General features: G+C 38.3%; 1 protein-coding gene across 1 annotated transcript; it reads left to right on the forward strand.

The window, feature by feature from the left end:
• Nucleotides 1-642: 642 nt before the first annotated feature.
• LOC118327551 (thioredoxin-related transmembrane protein 2-B) lies at nucleotides 643-2479 on the forward strand (the record flags this gene model as incomplete). Its single annotated transcript, XM_035660956.1, is given in 1 exon segment — nucleotides 643-2479. A coding segment is annotated over 1 exon segment (182 nt), but the record flags the coding sequence as incomplete, so codon positions are not given.
• Between the last annotated feature and the right edge of the window lie 1018 nt (nucleotides 2480-3497).

The following is a 3497-nucleotide window of genomic DNA, read 5'->3' on the forward strand; positions in this document are numbered from 1 at the left end:
TATATAATAATAATAATAATGTATATATATATAATAATAATAATAATATATATATATATATAATAATAATAATGTATAATACACACACACTTTAGACTTATGATTAAAGAATAATTACAGTGGCCCCCTATATTGTATATTAGTCCGGAGAATATAAATGAGAATGGTTGATGCGTGAAATGCGACCTGTACTTCGTCATCAGTACCTTTTCTAGTCTTGTGTCCGACCAGCTCAAAGCGCTTTGTTACACTACGTGCCACTATTCACCCCTTGTCAGGCACACACACGTCGACACTTCGACACATGGCAGGAGGAGCCGGGCATCGAACCATACCCATCGTCTATATAATGTCAGAAAATGGAGAGCCCAAGGTGACATCTTAAAACAGACCAAAACCCAGAGTACCCAAATAATAGGTGTTAGTCTTGATTGTGTAGAAACGTGCAGAAACCGTGCAGTCAGGGACTAACTTAAGTGGTTACAGTAACACACCTCCAGTGAGTCTGTAGGCTGGTTGGTTGTCTGCTTTAGTGAGTGCCTAGTTACTGCCCAGCACTAAATGGGTTTCATGTTTTTGTTCATTCAAACTGTCAAATTCAAACCAACTGCCATCAATAACGGCCTCTGTCTCTCGCCAACCAGGAGAACATCATCCGAGAGTTCAACCTGAACGAGCTCTACCAGAAATCCAAGAAGCTCAACAAGACTAAAGGAGACAAGGTCGGCCAATCCCAGTTCCCACCGGTCCCTGAGGAGGACGAGTCGGAGCAGCAAGGAGCCGACACCCAGGCGGAGGACTCCGAATCCAAGAAGGACAAATAAAGATGGTGGGTATCACTTGGCTGGGACTCCTGGATGAAACTTGTGGCTCTTCTTCCCCTCTCCTCGTCAGTGTTCAGTTTGTTCACCCGAGAATCAGAACAGGACTGAAAGACCATCAGAGAGCGTTTTATTCTTAAAGTTGCCACAGTACCACACCATTTAACACCAAACGTCCTATAAACCCAGTCTGTTGTCCCTTTTACTAAAGAATAAAAGCATACTTTAGAGCAGGAGCAAAGCGGGACACAGTAAACCAGCTTTAGAATGAGGTGGTGATGTTAAACCCTGGTCCAGTATATCAGTGTAAGGCCTGGGAATGTTTCTGATGGTCCGAGTCTGAGTGACTGCTAATGTAGAGTCAGTTAACTAACCAACAGTAAGGGAGCAGTGAATGTGATGCTACTTTGTTGTTGTTTCTGATCTAGATAATTTAATTTAATCCAGAGTAGATTTTTTAATGATTAACTGTATATTCATGTAAACTAAGTTATAACTCTCTGGTTCTACCGTAGGCTGTCCTCACATAGAAGTCATTGGCAGTGTTAAACATTACATTCAGGTTTCTGCTGGTTTAGGTTGGAAGTGGGAGATACAATACGGGAGTGCTTGTTTAACATCAACCAATCTGCATGAGCCGGGCGGTGTTAGACAAGTTCACTAATAGTCAGAGAGCACCCTGTTCATCCCTGTGGACTTTATTGTGAGCTCTGCTGTCATCCAACCTTCCCTCACACAGCATTCATCAGTTTCATTAGATTTTTTTCAGATTCCAGCTCTCCTTTGTCTGTTTTTTATTCGGTGTATTTTTCTCTCAAACAGAGAGGAACCTGACTGTCTCAAAGGTTTTCACGATACCAGAATGTTAAACTTCCCTACAATACTTGTATGAAAAACCATACTTGAAACCTCTTTTGATACCATGGCAAAAAGAAAAAAAAAGGCCTCGGTGCACAAAATGGGATCCATTGTTCCATCTGTGTGGCCTTGGGTTAAAAAAACTGATGTGCTTTTCCATAGCTGCGGTACTTTGGATACTCTCCAGTGATAATGTTTTTGGTTTTAAACACATGGAATGGATCCAGGAAGCTTCACACCGGCTTTGTGTTCTTCACTCCCTAACTGGTGATTAGCATGATGGTGAACTGAGAGCATGTTTGCTGCTTCAGGCAGAAGTCTGGTCCTAATGAGACGTCACATTCCACTTGTGTTTTTATTTATTTATGTTTTATATTTCTGGAATAAATTGCCTTTAATTGTTGATTATGAGAGGCTGTGTTGCCCACTGAGCTGCTTCTTCTGGTCTTTCCAAGTTTTTGAGGCACATTATTTCCATGTTTTTCTCATTGATGACATTCCTAATCAGGATTTTGAGCTCTTTTCCCTGTTGTAGTAAACTGGTAAATATAATCACATGAACTGTTTTGATTTTTTTGAAGACACTGTTAATTCTTTAATCATTGTTTTATTACTAAAACAGTTTTTGTTATGCACTGTACACTTGTTTTTGATTTGACCTTTTGTCATGTTGCATTTCATTTGAGCTGCATTCCGATGCTTGTATGTATATTTGCTGTACATGGATGGAGAATTGTGCTTAAAACACCTCAGAGGAGCCTGTTTTTGTTATTCATGCAATAAAACAACGTGCACATGAAGCAGTTCAATAGAGCCTTCGTTCTTCACACAAATGAGTTTGACTTTTCTCTGAGCCAACTCATCTGTTCACAACAATAAATGATAATTGGATCATTAAGAGACTGTATGCATGTGGATATAGCTCAGAAAAAGATCACTGAACGTCATTGCAAAAAGTCCATTCTACTTTTTCCCTGGAAAACCAGGAAATGTAGAGACTGGTTTTCCAGGAAATAGATTAAAATGACCAAAATATCCTGGAAATTTGAATTGCTCGCTCACATTGGCTGACCACTGGTTGTGAGCAAGTGCTGTCCTATATTGCCAAGAAGAAACTAAATGGGCACCAAGGTAGGCCTTCACATCTGACTGAGTATGTTCAAAATTTCCAGGACATTATTTCTAAGCTATCTGATCATTTTAATTAATTTCCAGGTGTTTCCATTAAGGGAACCCTGGAGAAACACAAACGGCTGTACAGTGTGGGCGGAGGTCAGACGTGCGTCTCCATCATTGAGGCCGATGTGCTACATTAAGGATACATGAAGCAACTATCAATGCGAGACAGCATTCACTCCTACTGCGATGCAACAATATGCAAAAGAATATGATGCTACACATCGTTTGATTTTATTTCTTTGGTTCTACAGCAGCTTGAGAAACACTTTAGAGAGGAATCAATCTAAATATATATTATGCATACCTCTACTAATAATGATATATTCTAAATAGTTTTTGTACTTGTTTTACTTACACTGTACTGTATATTATTATTATCGGTGTGTCAGTACATTGCCAGTTAGAATCAAAGTAATGCTGGACCGTACTAATAGAAAAGAACACAAGGTTAATCAGTTATGCTAATTTCAATATTAGAAAAAACATTTCTGTTGTCAGTGCATCGTTGAACATCTATATATATATATATTATATATAATATATAATATATAATATATATATATTATATATATATATATATATATTATATATATATATAATATATATTATATATATTCTTTTCCTGCATCATAACACCAT

Source organism: Morone saxatilis, unplaced genomic scaffold, assembly GCF_004916995.1.
Source record: "Morone saxatilis isolate NCDOM2014 unplaced genomic scaffold, NCSU_SB_2.0 Contig17, whole genome shotgun sequence".
Classification (NCBI taxonomy): Eukaryota; Metazoa; Chordata; class Actinopteri; family Moronidae; genus Morone; species Morone saxatilis.